The sequence below is a fragment of the Lactuca virosa genome, chromosome 1 (genome assembly GCF_052849685.1).
Source record: "Lactuca virosa cultivar CGN04683 chromosome 1, Lactuca_virosa_CGN04683_v6, whole genome shotgun sequence".
Taxonomy (NCBI): domain Eukaryota; kingdom Viridiplantae; phylum Streptophyta; class Magnoliopsida; order Asterales; family Asteraceae; genus Lactuca; species Lactuca virosa.
This window is the reverse complement of record NC_136426.1, coordinates 21,265,937-21,280,866: the sequence shown is the minus strand read 5'-3', so window position 1 is coordinate 21,280,866 and position 14,930 is coordinate 21,265,937. Positions and strand designations below refer to the sequence as shown.

The window sequence follows — 14,930 nt, the reverse complement described above, 5'->3', positions numbered from 1 at the left end:
GGGGTCAGGGGGCCACGCTCCCTTGCAGGGTCCTAGGGGCAGTACCCCTAGCAATGGTCCCGTTGATTTCCCTAACTAATTTAGAAGATTAAACCTAATATGTCATTCATATATATGGCTCCTCTTTTCAGTCGTATATAGAACCCTTCTCAGCTCTTTTTCTTCTTGAACGAACTCAGAATTCTCTGACGATTTGGTTTGTGTTTTTGTGCTTAGATATACAAATGTCCTTTGGATTTTCCTAGACTCGATTTTCTGTAACACAGACATATGATGGAAACATTAGTTTGGAGAATGAACTTACACGATTCATAAATGGTTCTCCACCATCACTCTACATATCTCTACTCCCCAACGGTACATACATTATAATTCTATATTTTTTTTGTTTTGAGTTTTGGCTTACATCATCATTATTATTATTATTATTATTATTATTATTATTGTTATATTAATTATTATTATTATTATTATTATTATTAATCACAAGAAACTATTAGAAAAGGTTGAGAGGATGTTTATACATAGGTTGTGAATTTAATCATTATTTGACATTACAAAATAAATTTTCAATAATTATCTTTACTAATTCTTTAAATGGTAAACGAATCATTATAGTATAAGGGTTATATATGAAGAATATCTATATATTTTTATTTATTTATGTATTGTTATTGTTTACTTTTACGTTTTAACTTTTGAATTGTTAATACATTTCACTTTAAAGAGTTTACCTAATTATTGTATTTTAGAAAAAAAATTATTTAGGAGACTTGGTTTACAAAATTCAACTAAAGTGAATTATTTTGTATGTTAATGATATTATTATAATCGGATAGATTTTTTTTAAATAAATTACAGTAGAGCACAAATATAAAAAATTAAAATTCTATAATAAAGAAATCAATTTAAAGCTATCTAAAAAATATAATTGCTAATTGAAAAATTAGTTGATAAAAAAATTATATTTGGTAAAATAATTAGTTAAAAAGCTATCTAAAAAATATCAAATTATATAAAAATACATGTATAAAAATGATTTATATTATAAAATTAATACATAATATATTTCATTAAACTAAAATAAATATGAAATGGCAATTTTCCAAATATTTATGTTTAAGTTGAAGAAATAATAAACAATTTAGTTAAAATGCAGAAAAACACAATCATTTATCTATCATCGTTTAGAGAAACCCTTATATTTTGTTTATATGTAGATAAACCATTATATTTTTAGTTACCTTTCACATAAACCAAAAATAATTAATGTTGTCTTTTGTCTAAGATAAAACATTAAAGAAAAATGGTTTACTCAACGACCATTTACTCAAACAAAAATAAATGACGTTATTTATTTATTTTTTCTATGTCAACCTAAAACAAACAAGATAAATATCATATCACAAACAAGTCGCTAACTTCTTAAAGAAAAGATATTTTGATAAATCTCAAAATGTAACTGAAAATATATGTGTTTTTTCTACATATAAACAAAATGTAAGAATTTTTTTGAATGTTTGTAGATAAATAGTTATATTTTTTTTTTCATTTTTCAATTTAATGTATTGCTTTAAATACAAAAGGTTTAAAGAAAAACGAATGCATCATATAAAAATATTGCGACGGTATCACAATCCATTTTATTTTGATTTAACTTTCAAAATCTATATTATATTACTATAAATTTTGTAATAAATCAATTAAGTGTGAAAATAATATGTTGGTATTTATATTTTATGTTATTGAAATTTTATTTAAACTAAATGTTTTAGTTGTATTAAGGTTTATATAGTGATGATGATATTATGAGAATTATAAGTGAGATGTTTAATGCATCTAATTTTAAGAAATTGTATAATTATTATATGTCACTACGGTATAAAAACTTATGCTTTGATATGAATCGAAAGGTTAATAAACTTTTTTGATCAATCAGTTGAATTATAGTAATAAAGGGTATAATCAAAAAATTCTTAAAAAAAATAATAAGTTTGTTAAAAAACTATTTTGAGTAGCTTTAAAAAAATAGTTTATAAGTTATTTTTTAAGTTACTAAAACATGACACATTAAAACCTTAAAAAATAAGATAGATATATCGTGTCAAAGATAACATAAAACAAAAACTTAGAACAAAGTATCTTATGCAACACCCCTAAAGTCAAATACTACAAATGAAAATGACCAATCATTATTTTTGTGTCATATTGGAAAGGAAGTTTGAACTTGGGTCATTATAAGGTGGGGTTTGGATGGTTAGTCGTTTTATAATTGAAGATTTCATAAAGTGCTCGAATGATTAATTTTAATATGGTTCAAAGAAATGTTTTTGATGCGGTTGTTATCATTTCCTTGTGGGTGTTGTGGTGCTTTCAAGATAACTTAGTTTTCGAAACGGTAAAACCAAAGAAGTTGAAGTTTTTTGACAAAATTATCGCTCAATCATTTTTTGGGTTTTTAATAGAAGAAACAAGTACAAAGTTAATTGGTTTGGTTGGTTGTATAACCCATGTCTAGCTATTTCCACTCAGTAATATGTCTTTGTAAGCTTATTGACAAAATTATCTCTCAATCATTTTTTAGATTTTAAAAAAGAGAAACAAGTACAAAGTTAATTGGTTTGGTTGGTTGTATAACCCATGTCTAGCTATTTCTACTCGTAATATGACCTTGTAACTTGTTCATTTTACTAGCATCTTGCTAGTTTTAATAACATTTGGTTGTTCAAAAAAAAGTTAGTTACTTGAACTCTTATATGGTTAAATTTATAGTTATTGTTTCAATGCTTGATCTATTGTTGGCTATTGATTTTAGTAAGTTCTGTATTTTTTTTTAAGAGAAAGTAAAAATTCTCCAACATTTCTTCCTACATATCCTTCTACCCATCTTAAATATTGACATGTGTCATATAAATATATTAAAATATTATTATTTTTATTAAATTTGATACATGTTACCATTTAAGTTATGTAGGAGCATTTGTAGGAAGAAAATGTAGGTGAATATTTAATTTCTCTTTTTTAATGTACTAGATTATGACCCACGTTAAACGCGGAGAAACGCATAAAAAAAGATAAAGTAACATAAATGGACTTCGTGTTATTGATTATTATAATGTCTAAAAAATAAAACGAAATATCTGATTATCTATAATTGTTGAAAGGCCTCTTTGTAGACAATATTTTTTGTTTTATTGGTTTGACGACTTTCCTCGTCACATATAAGTAAATCTGAAAAAATGAACAAAAATACACATGTAAAAAAACACATATCTTGCAATAATATTTCTTTGGTGGCGTGTACATCAAGCAATGATAGTTTTACAAGCGTTATTGGACTGAGATCGGGACTTTTGTGAAGAGAAAAAGAGTAACAATATTTCTCACTCAAAAGGTGGGGTAACTTGCTCTCTATCTCTCATATGCGTAAAATATGTGAATACCCTCTTCATCCTTATCATAATGAAAATGAAAACATAAGTGAAAAACAGTAAAAATGGAAAATGGCAAAGAAATGTAAAATTGGAAAATGGTAAATACATGTGAAACTGCACAATCACAAAGTAGGATGCTATTTAACAGATTTTCCAACTTTAAAATCTGTCAAAAATAGTAACCTACTTTAAAAAATCTTGAAATAAAGTGTTTTTTTGGTCCTTTTCTCAAAAACAAATAGAAAAGTTGCAAATTGGTCATTTTTTGTAGATAAAGAAATGTGTCATTTTAAGTGTTTTTTTTTAAAAGAAAAGTAGCAATTGCCAATTAGGACATTTTTTTGGAATTTTATTTCTCTTATGGACTTTTTTCTGCCTATAGGTTTTGACAACCGTTTTGGTCATTTTACCCGCAAACATAGAGTTTGTCAATTTTGTTAGAAAACTGGAAAAAAAATATATATGTTGTAATTTTTGTTTATATGCACTATTTAAAAAAAGAATACCTACAAACATTCCAAAGATTGCAACTGAAAATTTGTCGGTATAAAAAAAATTGCATTTTTGGTACTTATTGCATGTTCCAGCACCGTTTTCATGCTAAACACAACATAGATTTGCAAGTATTCTGTCATTTTACAACAAAACACATACACATGAAAGTATAATGTTATAATCAACCACTAAATGAAAGTATGTTGCTATAATGACAACAATGTACTTTAATAATAAATAAAATTGTTTTTATTAGTGTATGGTATGACACTTAATAAATTAAACAAAAATCTTTAACTGATTGCAATAATACTCTATCAGTTTCAGTTTGGTGTTGATGTCATATTTGTATGTTTTTTATTTAAAATTGTTTCAAAATTTTAATTATTTTTGTTATTTATATATACTTTATTTTGATAATATATATAAATAAAATTAAAATAAAAAGTAGAACAAAAAAAATAAGGGTAGGTTGTGAAAACAAAATCAAGGACATGGGATAACAAATTAAAAGTGTAAAAATTTAAATAAAAAAACCTATACAAAATCTATATAATATATAAGGGATGAAATCAAGGCTTTTTATGACTATGTTTCAAAGGTTTTTAAAGTGCATAAAAGGAAAAATACAATTTTATCAAGTGGATTAATAAAAACACTAAGTGAAAATATCTGCACCCTTACATAAGTTAATATACATTACATAAGTTAATAACTTAATATACAAACTGCTATTTAACTTACCAATTGCCAATAAGTGGAAGTATCAGCACCCTTACATAAGTTAATATACATTACATAAGCTCATATACAAACTGCTATTTAACTTACCAATTGCCAATTGCGTCGTTTTTTTTTGTCAATTGTGTTTCTTTTTTAATTTATTAAATGTGTAAGCATAATTAATACTCCAAATTATTAGTTGTATTTCATAATTCGGTTTCTTTTTTTCTTCTTATTTACGTCTCTTTTACAATTTGCATTATTTAACATTTAAAGTTTTGATGTGTACAATCTATCTATCATTCCATCATTTTTTTTTTAATTTATTTACTCAAGAAATATGTTGTCTAACAAAAATATATATAGAAGAAATTTATTACTTCAGATGAAAGAAAAAAAATAGTATACATGCACACTTCAAGTTATATCAAAAGGTAAGAACCTAATGAAATTCCGGATAAAACCGAAATGCATAGTAATTTTATAGGAAAAATTACTCAAACACCATTTACAGTCAATTCCTTTATTGATTCCAAAAGATAGGCAACCAATCTTTAACTTAAAACTCCTCCATAAAAGAAAATACCAAAATTGTTGTTTCGTCAAATAAAACCAAATAACCCAGTAATAACTTTGACTACACTTGAACCAAACAGCCTTGATTTCAAGAAATTAGTTTCTCTCTTGATCATTAAAATACCATGAGCAATATAAGAACACGAAACTAAACCAATTTCCAAAACCATTTTGACCAAAATGCCCCTGATTCAATAGCCAATAACAATGATAAAAAGATAACCCAATCTTGGTCTCCATGCTATCATCACAAGCAGTGTTTCTGTCAAAAGAATCCCAGAAACACCAATAAAACCCAGGAATAGGGAACCCACCAAAATCTTCCAAAAATACCATCCAAACCAAGAGGTAGAATTGTCACTGATAAAAAAAATTTGTCATTCCCCTTTACGAAATCCAAGCCGGAAAACCCATAATTTTTTGTATATGGTCTAATAAAAATCACATACATAGTATTCCGTTCATAAAAAAGACTAAAATACCCCTATTCATTACAATTCGAACTTGCTGTTGTGAATAAAAAATTGACAAGCCCATCGAAACTTCTAAAAATTATCAGGATGATTCCCCATAAATCCGATATTCAAGTTGTTGAGCAAAAGCAGGTGATACAACATAATCGGAAAGAAAAAAAATCAGAAATTGACCATAATACCCTTTAATCTAATTGACAAAAGAAACATCATTATCATTCTCAACCCTCATTTTCCTTATCTCGACATGATCAGAATAGTGCCAATTAACTCTAATTATCATCTTTTTAACCCAATTCCAATTATTCCTTAATTTTCCTTTGCTTTTCCTATTATTAGAATCTGCAGGCTTGTAAAACCTTTTGTATTTATTTTCCCCATGGCTGCAACTCTGTCATCTAAACTTCCAACCCAAATCAGATAAGATTTTAATCCCCATGAAAACATCCATCGTTTTGAACTGGAATATAATACGAATGTGTACCTTAAATCCTGAGCAACCAGATTCATTAACCTTTTCTCTCTTCCATACTCAACAATGACTCGCATGGGATCAGTTGACACAACTTCACCTAGAAAATCTATGTGAAAAAATGTAATAAATCAGTAATAATAATCCAAATGTGTATTACATTAAAAATTGAAGTATAGAAATAAGTTAAACTAATAACATAGCATACCAAATGCAACACGAGTGTCAAAGTTCCTGGCTAGCAAATCTGGGAAAGAGATAAAATGATAAGGATCTACTGTATCAACAAAATCAGTGGATACACGAACTTTTGTGGTTTTGTAGAAATTGATTTTATGTTTATGAGGAACAAGCATGTATTCGCTTTCATTGCTAGCCATAACGAAGTTACTGATCTACCGGACAGCTCCTTCATCGAATAGGGATTCAAATACAGGAATAAGATTTTTTTTTTTATTGTTGCTTGTATTCTACTTCCCTGTAGTTGACAATGAAAGATAAAAAAGTGTAAAAAAAAGTATTAAAAATAGAAAAAAATAATATTGTTAATTAAAATTAAATAAAATAGAAATAAAATATAAAGATAAAGTATCAACAAATTTAATAACATAGAAATAAAAGAGAAGAACTGAAATCGATAAACATCCATATTTTTCTTCCAGGAAATATTCAGTAAAGTCCAACCTATTATCTCATTATACACAAAAAAAACATTTTATTTTTATTAATTTTGTTAAGAAAAACCAACCTATTTTGTTTTATCGTTTAAAAGAAACAAAGTTACAGGTATCCAAACAATGTGATCGGCTGACTATATGACCTAACACAATTAATAATAAGAAGAAACCGACACATTTAATTGATTATTAAAACTAATAAAGCTATATAACAGATTTCATTACATAGAATAAATTCCAGTGAAGGGATCAGGAACCAAAATCACAAGATTTTGATTAATTGTAAATTTATCAGATTGATAAAAAAAGAAATGAATAATAAGAGATTTCATTACATAGACTAAAGTTTATTATTAAAAATAATAAAGTTGATTATTAAAATTATATGAATAGAAGTGAAAAAGCATAACAGAAATCGAATTTAAAATTTTTTGAATAGAAATAACATAAGAATTTGACAATCTAAAAAATAAAGTGTGTAAAAACAGTACTTCCTGGTCAATTAAAATCATGTCTAGGCTTGCGACCATATTAGGATTGTTTATATAGGTCGGCTTCCAAAGCATGACGACTTTAACACGTATGTTCCAAGACTCTTTGGATGCGTTGATTTCAGCAACCTTATCAAAGACGACCTGATCTGCATTGTTAGGTGCCATGGAATACTATTATCTGCAATGAAAGGGGATAATTAGTTAGAGAGAACTTTGATTTGTAATGAAAAATCGTAGACACTATATTTATAGGGAAATATAAATTTGGTTAATGCTGATATGACATAAAGATTTTGGAATGTAATATCATTTCCATACTTAAAATATGTTTTATATATGGTATGATATCCAAAATAATATCAATATACCATGTCAAATATAAGTAAAAAAATAGATAAAATCATACCTAATTTAAGATAATAATTACCATATAAAAAACTATAAATTTGAAAAACTTGTAGAATAAGGAAAAAATATAATAAATATATAATATTTTCATAAATGTGGTATGATATCGAAAATAATATCAATATACCATGTCTAATATATTTACAAAATATGAGATATAAACTATGAAAATTTTAATTCGTCACATGTAAGTTTAGACCGAAACTTTTGCCAAATTACTAAAATGCCCATACTTCACATTTTGTCATTTCAGACTGAAACCTTGCAGAAAACACCAACTAAAATGCCCCTTGTCATATTTTGTAATTTTAAACTGAAACTTCGACAAAATTACTAAAATGCCCCTCATCGTATTTTGTGATTTCAGACCGAAACTTTGCCAGGATTACTAAAACCCCCCTAATCGTATTTTGTAATTTCAGACTGAAACTTTGCCAAAATTAATAAAATTCCCCTAATCACATTTTGTGATTCTAAGACCAAACTTTGCCAAAGTTACTAAAATTCACCTAATCATTAGGAGCTTTCTCATGTTCCATAATCCCCATTGCATGTTCAATACAGCTGTTGGATCTGCAATCTTTATATCTTTTCTCCAATTCTTTCACCATTGCCTATTATTATTAATAAAAAAAATAGACATCATTTTATTAATAAGTTTTATTTAGTTTGAAGTTAGAGGCTAGAAAAAGGGTAAACACCTTATCATGTGTAGCCACACTTTGAACTTTCTTTAGGGCTTTTTCAGAGAGAGAACGCGCAAGAGAAAACAAAGAATATGCTTTTGTCCTCTTCCCAGCTGAACTATAAGATTTACCCAAGAAAAAACACTTGGAAAAAAAAGGAGAAATAAAAATCTTGATGAATATAAAGAGGTGTTTGGTTTGCCCGGAATTGGAATTCATGATTCCATTCCATGGCGTGTTTGTTTTTGTGTCTGTGTTTGGTTGCAATTCCTTTGACAGATTCCACTCCTTCCAAAAACATTATAATATTACAAAATCAAATGTTATGCAAACCTTTCTGCTCGGAAGATCAAACTTTTGAGTTCACATTCTTCATATAATGCAACTTCTTCCTCTTTTCTGTCTCTTCCAGAACTCAACAAGTCAGAAAGATCTGCTGTATTCTGAAATTAACAACAAAATAAAACATATATAACAATAGCAACAAAACAATTATCATTTAAAGACATTAAATGAATGATTACCTGTAAAAGAAGATCATACAACCTCACAAGTTCTTCAGGTTTTGTAACTTTTTCATTTTTTTCATCACGTGTCTTGCTAAGTTTACTCTTTGCAATACTAACCAACAGTTGGTTGCGTTCAATGGTACGTTGCCCTAATACATCACCTATAGCTTTATCAAGTCCACTCAAATCATCGAAGTCATTACGAATGGAGCTTCCGGCTTCATGATATGCAACAAAGATTTTGTCAAAAACAGCAAGTCTTTTCTCAGATGGAAGATCACCTTCCTTTCGATAATTAATCTCCTTCTCCAATTCCTTAGCTGAAAGGGTAAATCGGGAAATCGAAGAATTAGACATACCCTCGGAAGCACTAAAGACTGATAACTGATAACTGATAAATGATAACTAACCTTTCAAAATGGAAACGCGAGTTTTGGCATTTGATATTGGAAATCTATGCCCTAGCCAATGAAATTCAGTCATGGATGCAGCTTGTTGAGATCTTGCTTCATCCATAACAGCCTGTATTTATAAAAAAAAATGAAAAGAATGGAAGAAATAAGATTTGTGTGAAGTTAAAAAGGTATTCAAATTAATAGCATTACCTCCAATTTAGCTTTAAAAAGGTCAAGTGCAGGTCCAGTCCTACTAAGATGTGGGATCATGTCCACGCCAAACATAGTCTCTAATTGTCATGCCTTATGCAGCTGCACCTTTTCTGACAGCATCCACAGCCACAGCAAGTGAAGCACCTATAATAAAAGTAAAAGGTTTTATTGTTTCTTTAAATTCATTTATCATGTAGCATGAAAATGTTTGTATATACAAGTTCCAGTTCAAACAAGAAAGTTATTCAAACAAGAAAGTTATTAAGTTAGCTTTTAACAGTTTATATTTTATATAATTTGAGAAAACCGAAGATTTGATGAAACACTTCAAGGGTAATCATGTTAAACTTAACAGCAAACTGAGGCTCAGCTTTAGAGATTAAGCACTTCACTTGGCCTATATATCGACAAATTACATATTAAAATGGTAGATTGAGCATTGGCTAACAAAATTGTAGTAAAATCATCAAGTAATCATCAAGTAATTATGTATTTTGCAATTTTTGTCGAAATTTGGGGTTTTTTTTTCTACACATCTGATCAAGATACACAAGTCCAGGGACTGAATGAAATAAAACATCAATTGAGGGTACCGAAAATGTAAAAACAATAAAAAGGAACAAAGAACAGGCAGATTACTCTTTCGGAGTTCAAAGAGGAAGCAAATTACAGAAAATTCATCGATCGATTCTGGAATTGGATTCAAGAGAAGCGTGAGGGATGGAAGAAACCCTGGAAGAGCATACCAAATCATTACCGACTCCAATCATCTTCATCATTGTCTTGGTTTTCCAGTTATCTGACAAGTTCTTATCAAATATGAAAACGGTAACTTTCCAATGTGCTTTCATTCTCGTCGAATCGTGTTTCATTCTTTGATCTATAAGGAAACAAATGAACATATGAATCATTGTTCTCTGAAAAGTATTGGAATGTGATAAAGGTGGGATTGGAAAGAACCCTAAAAAATCTATGTCAAAATTACAAAAAATGTCAATGAAAGAGTTCGAATCGATTAAATTCCGAGAAATTCGCAGACCAATTGAAGATAACTTACCTTAATGAAGTCGCAAATGCTTGAACGGATTGAACACCATTCTTCGAAACCCCTGAATTGGGTATCTGCAAGTTCCAGTTCTTCCACATTGGAGGACAAAACGGAGTGATCGGTCTACAAGATTTAGACAAAGAAGTAGAAGCGAATGTTTTTCCTAGGTTTCTTAACGTTAGATAGGAAGAAGAGACAGAGAGTAAATGACGAACGGAAGGGAACATTACGCAACGGGGTTTTGGTTCTAAGGAAGATGATGTCAACAAATGATCTAAGGGTGTATAATATAGGATTGAAATGCATTGATCGGCCCTGATTTCTTAAGTGGAGAATTTAAGGTTCTCTTTTAATAATATTTAGAGATGTACATAATAGTTGTCATTTATCTGAAATCATATGCTATTACCTTTCGTCGGGTACTGTTCATCGACTTAGGCTAAAGATACACACACTCATCGACTTTCTTTCCAACCATCGATCTCAACCAATCTACTTCTTCCACACATTACCGCCTCTTGTTTCTCACCGCCATTGAATCGTCCTTATTTTTCCATCTACCTGAACTCCTTTCCATCAAAGCAATCGAACCTATATGTCACGAAGCAGACGTTGACTTCCATTACCTTTCGTCGTAGGCGTTTACCCTCATCTTCTTCCCCAAATATTGTCATTGACCTCTCCAACCATAAAACAACAACCTCTCACCGGCTAAAAGGGATGAGCGCCTCCATCTCTACTAATAGATGGTTTTCACACTTCTTCCCCTGCATCGCTCCAAATTCTTCTTCTCTATGTAGGTTTGTGAACCAATTTTCTGTCGCCCATCGTTGTCTTCTCCAGGTTTCTCTTCTATCTTTTCTGACGGGGAAAGCTACGCTTCAAGTGGCAACCAAGGCCTAAGGGTTCAAGTGGCGATCAAGGTCTGAGGGTGTTTCCTAATGGATTTGTCAATCTGAACCCTATTTTTTTTTTTTCTGTTTTGGATTTTGGAACCAACAATCAATGCACTACAATCGATCATTGACAAAATCAATATCATCGACAAAAGCAGTAAGTCAATAACATTCAGGTCAGTAATGTCCTCCTTCTGCTTTTATTTTATTTTGTTCAAACTTCTTCACATAAGAACATCTGTGAAGGATAACAACATAGCATCGCTCCCATATGCCACTAAATTGGGTTTGAGTATCTACTATGATGAAATTTTTTGTACTGCACTTCATAAATTTTGAAATAGAGGAAATACGACATGTGTATTGCTTGTAACAATACTGATGGACTCTTCTATTTTGCGCTTTGGTATATTAGCTTGGTTCCGGAAGGTGTGTAATTTAGTCTTTTCCATAAAGTTCAATTATGTAACAACTTATTGACCATATTCACAGCATATTATCATCAGAGTTGAAACTACTCTCACTGAGCACCTACAACCATCTCAAGAACCAATTTAAATTCAAAGACATATAAACTATCAATATTATATTCTTATTTTTCTTTATTTTATGAAATTTCAGGTGAAAACTACAAATCCAAATAAGTATTATGTTCGTCCTAACGCTGGCGTTGTGTTGCCTTACTCCTCTTGTAATGTTGTAGGTTTATGTTTACCCTTTTACTTTATATATAAAAGCTTTTCTTATCATTTGCCTACATAATTATCAAATGTTTAAGATAAACTGACTATGATATGTTTATAGTGACAATGCAAGCTCAAAAGGAGGCACCTCCTGATATACACTGCAAGGACAAGTTTTTGCTTCTGAGTGTAGTTGCAAGTCTTGGAATTTCCCCTAAAGATACTACTCCGGAATTGGTAATTATGTAACTTAATCAGATTGTGTTCAAACTATTGATTCCATGAATGGAATTGAAAGTTGTACATTTATTTTGCAACGGTTTAGCAAGGACTCTGGGAATCAAGTGGAGGAATGCAAATTCAAATACACAAATGACTGTACTTTTGTGAGTTTTTTTAAATGGTTTTTTGGTGTTTCAGGTTGTGTTTGGTATGATGAAATGGAATGGTTCACTCCGTTTGAATAAAGAAAAACCTTTTATCTTTTACCTGATGGAATGGAATAACCCATTCATGAATGAATATGATTCAACATTGTACTTGCATATAATATTAAAAAATTCATATGAAAATTTATACCTTTCTTAGAGGTCAACCAAACATGATTATGGAATGTAATTACTCATTCCATTCCGTCTAGTGGTGTGGATAATATGCATATTTGTATTTTTAACTATTTTATGTAATTAACATAAAAATTCATCAACGTTTTGTAGGTTCCATGAAGATTTGTTGTATCTAACGAGAAGTTATCAGAGTTTATTTTCCGAGCTACTTTATAAATTTTGTTATTCATGTTATGGCTTTGCAAAATGATTAAATTTTATTTTTATGCTTCAAATATGCTTTTATTCAATGTTTAAATTTTTTATATTTTATTGTGATCTACTTTTTACATTCACTTCCTCCTTCATTTCCAGACACGGTCTTTTATATATATATATATATATATATATATATATATATATATATATATATATATATATATATATATATATATGTTGACCGAAGAGAAGAATTCTGTAGTTCAACAAAAGAACAGGGAAATCTATATTGGATGAAATGGTTGGCTAATAATAGTGATTGGTACCCAACAATTGTTGCAACCTATTAATATGATTTTATTATAATTATATAAAGATCTCTACTACATAGAGTCCATTGGCCCCTATTTCCATATGTTGGTATGCTTCTTTTTCTGTTGCTGATTTCTCATACATAGCATGCAATTCACTTATGTTGTTCTAAAAAAAAGAATTTGCTTATTTTACCTATATAGGCAGTATATTTTAATTTTTACCTGTAATAGCAACATGCTTACAAATTTTTACTGATTATAACACTATTTATATAATGTCCCAAACATATCAATAAAATTTTCATTTTTAAACCATTAGATCCATACAACCATTTGTTCCAAAACCAATCATAGTAAAATGTATCTTTCAAACATCAGAGTAAAACAATAATAGTTAGTGGAAAAACCCATAAGGGGATGTTGTGCAGTCAAGTCGGGTCCTTCCTTTTGGAACTGGAAGTACCTAAAAATGTTTAAACCACAAATCGTAGGCATAAAACTTAGTGAGTTTCTCAAAATACCACATACCATAAATATTGTCCCAGCCCACACATTGGGCCCCACCCTCATATCGGGCCCCACCCATCATACAAACAGGTGCAACCCAACATACAAACGGGTCTAACCCAACATACAAAAGGGCCAACCCAACATACACATGGGCCCAACCCAGCATACCAATGCAAGAGTTACAATGACAAGTAGCATCATGCACAATATAGTGAGAAGACATCAACCTTTCATTATTAGTACATAATCTCCAAATATTTCATATGTATTTCTAAATTATTTTTCTCATATACACATGAGCATCTGTGGTCTTCATAAATATGCATTAGCATCTAAACAAAGACCAATTTTCATTTTCAATCCATGATTTCATTCTTTAATTTATGATTCCAAGTTCAACTAGGAAGTTTTGAGTAGGGGTGGCAAATGATGAAATTGAAGCAAAATTAGAATTCAAATTTGTGTTCGTGTCGTGTTCATGTCAAGTGTAAAAAAACACGATGTCGTGTCGTGTTCGTGTTCAAAATTCAATCCGAAATTGACACGATTTAACATTTGTTTTTCGTGTTTGTCGTGTTATGTATGATTATATATTAATTAAATAAACTAATTTTTATATTATGTTATCTTTGTCGTGTCGTGTTTGTCGTATTTTAAATGGTTTGTTTTTGTGGTAGTTAAAAAACACGACATCGTGTCGTATCCTGTTCGTGTTACATAAAACATTGTCGTATTGTGTCGTATCAGACAAAAACATGACATAATGACCCTATTTTCCACCGCTAGTTGTGAGGCTTGAATTCAGATATGATAATTATGAGCTCAGATCATCATTTAGTTCTTCACAAAGCTTCAAACATTTATAGATTTACATCCATTACTTTCATTTGATTATATTCTCTTGTGAAGTATCTTGATTTCAAAGTATTTCGTACAATTCCAATGACAAATCAGTATTTGAATTCTCAATTGAGCTCACAACATCATAATATCTAATGTAATCATATAAGGATCAAATCATACATATACAACTAATCTATCTCCAAACCCATACTCATAAATTTGGATCTACTACAAATATTAAAGTCTAGAGTAAAACTCTATTTAAGATTTAAAACAATAAAACAACACTGCATTAAGTTAGGGTTCCAAATTTCCAC

The 14,930-nt window shown here is 29.5% G+C and overlaps 2 protein-coding genes and 1 long non-coding RNA gene across 12 annotated transcripts; 1 reads left to right on the top strand and 2 right to left on the bottom strand.

Annotated features, from left to right (window-relative positions):
* Nucleotides 1-7,201: 7,201 nt before the first annotated feature.
* On the bottom strand, nucleotides 7,202-8,573 carry LOC145103997 (uncharacterized). The gene is made up of 3 exons (XR_013706976.1): nucleotides 8,454-8,573; nucleotides 8,262-8,366; nucleotides 7,202-7,522 (listed from the first exon to the last, which is right to left on the bottom strand). It is a non-coding gene; the product is annotated as an uncharacterized LOC145103997 (long non-coding RNA).
* Nucleotides 8,574-9,108: 535 nt separating this feature from the next.
* On the bottom strand, nucleotides 9,109-9,702 carry LOC145111948 (uncharacterized). Its single transcript, XM_079048185.1, has 4 exons — nucleotides 9,553-9,702; nucleotides 9,358-9,469; nucleotides 9,160-9,267; nucleotides 9,109-9,128 (listed from the first exon to the last, which is right to left on the bottom strand). The coding sequence occupies exons 1-4, from the start codon at nucleotides 9,625-9,627 to the stop codon at nucleotides 9,109-9,111; spliced, it is 315 nt and encodes a 104-aa protein (XP_078904311.1). The 5' UTR covers nucleotides 9,628-9,702.
* A 1,305-nt stretch (nucleotides 9,703-11,007) lies between these two features.
* Nucleotides 11,008-13,083, top strand: LOC145112632 (vesicle-associated protein 1-1-like). Of its 10 annotated transcripts, none has more exons than XR_013711477.1 (5): nucleotides 11,008-11,675; nucleotides 11,915-11,928; nucleotides 12,121-12,198; nucleotides 12,304-12,568; nucleotides 12,899-13,083. XR_013711477.1 is itself a non-coding variant. In XM_079049745.1 (5 exons), the coding sequence occupies exons 1-4, from the start codon at nucleotides 11,881-11,883 to the stop codon at nucleotides 12,556-12,558; spliced, it is 297 nt and encodes a 98-aa protein (XP_078905871.1). In that variant the 5' UTR covers nucleotides 11,008-11,880; the 3' UTR covers nucleotides 12,559-12,568; nucleotides 12,899-13,083. The 10 variants fall into 10 exon arrangements, 4 of the variants coding, with proteins under 4 accessions (XP_078905871.1, XP_078905100.1, XP_078906241.1 ...); XM_079049745.1 differs by having other exon boundaries at nucleotides 11,008-11,928; nucleotides 12,121-12,202; nucleotides 12,304-12,419; nucleotides 12,508-12,568; XM_079048974.1 differs by lacking the exon at nucleotides 12,899-13,083 and adding an exon at nucleotides 12,603-12,892 and having other exon boundaries at nucleotides 11,008-11,352; nucleotides 11,447-11,928; nucleotides 12,121-12,202; nucleotides 12,304-12,419.
* The last annotated feature ends 1,847 nt before the right edge of the window (nucleotides 13,084-14,930 follow it).